This window comes from Hipposideros armiger, unplaced genomic scaffold (genome assembly GCF_001890085.2).
Source record: "Hipposideros armiger isolate ML-2016 unplaced genomic scaffold, ASM189008v1 scaffold_1066, whole genome shotgun sequence".
NCBI lineage: Eukaryota > Metazoa > Chordata > Mammalia > Chiroptera > Hipposideridae > Hipposideros > Hipposideros armiger.
This window is the reverse complement of record NW_017732416.1, coordinates 270,085-271,319: the sequence shown is the minus strand read 5'-3', so window position 1 is coordinate 271,319 and position 1,235 is coordinate 270,085. Positions and strand designations below refer to the sequence as shown.

The 1,235-nt window shown below is 38.8% G+C and overlaps 1 protein-coding gene across 3 annotated transcripts in view; it reads left to right on the top strand.

The window, feature by feature from the left end:
- CFAP418 (cilia and flagella associated protein 418) overlaps positions 1-1,235 on the top strand; it is a 25,910-nt gene that overhangs the window by 14,271 nt on the left and 10,404 nt on the right. For all 3 annotated transcript variants that reach the window (XM_019632011.1, XM_019632010.1, XM_019632012.1), the window contains exon 5: positions 723-818. In XM_019632011.1, the coding sequence (XP_019487556.1) occupies positions 723-818 (96 nt within the window). The remainder of the gene's footprint in view (positions 1-722; positions 819-1,235) is intronic.

Sequence of the window (1,235 nt, the reverse complement as noted above, 5' to 3'; positions counted from 1 at the left end):
CTGGACAAACAGTTAACCAACTTTACTATTTGGAAGTGCTGAAAAGGCTGCGTGAAAAAGTTAGACAACCTGAACTTTTCGCCAACAATTCATGGCTCTTGCATCACAACAATGCACCAGCTCACATGGCACTGTTTGTGAGGTAGTTTTTAGCCAGTAAACAAATAACTATATTGGAACAACCTCCCTACTCACCTGATCTGGCCCCCAGTAACTTCTTTCTTTACCTGAAGATAAAGGAAATATTGAAAGGAAGATATTTTGATGACATTCAGGACATCAAGGGTAATATAACAACAACTTTGATGGCCATTCCAGAAAAAGAGCTCCAAAATTGCTTTGAAAGGTAGACTAGGTGCTGGAGTGGGTGCATAGCTTCCCAAGGGGAGTACCTCGAAGGTGACCATAGTGATATTCAGGAATGAGGTATGTACACTTTTTCTAGGATGATTTCGCAAACTTGACTGTCCGACCTCGTGTATATATCAATGTGTAAGATCTTAGTAAAATGGGTTTGTGCAGAAATTTAACCTAAAAGTTCAGATATGTAATCAGCCCTTTAGTATAAAAATGTATGGTCAGATTAATCTTTACTTTTCGGTGGTTTTCTCAGTAATATGTAATATGTACATATGTAATGTGTAATATCCTATGAATAAATCACATTTTTATAATTAAACATACCAATAATCTTTAATGTACAGTTCTTTTTCTCTGAACAGAGTGTGTGACCATCTGCGTTGCATAGCGTGTGATTTCTGGGTGGTAAGCTACGATGACTGTATGTGGGACAAATCATGCGATTATCTGTTTTTCAGGTATGTTGCTAAAGAATTTCACTCTGTGAAAAATGTACCAAGTACAACTTTATATTTCTTATTTTGCTATAGTGTCTCTTGGTGGACTTGGCCAAAATGTGTGGCCTTTACCGCTTCGCTATTTCTCTCATCCAGCTCCCCCTTTCCATCTGTCTGCTGTCAGCCTAGGTAAGGACATGTTACATACGGGCAACAGTATAGACATAGCCTCCTCACTGAGTTTTCTGCCTACAGTCTCTTCTTTCAGACCACCCTTTCCTTGCTGAGAATTAAGGCATAACTATGAGTATTCCACTCTCCTGCCTAAAACCCTTCTGCTTATAGAATCACATCCAAATTTCTTAGTATGGCATTCATTACCCTCCACAGTCCAGCCTCTATCTATTTATTGTCCAGCTTTGTCTTTCCACAATATAC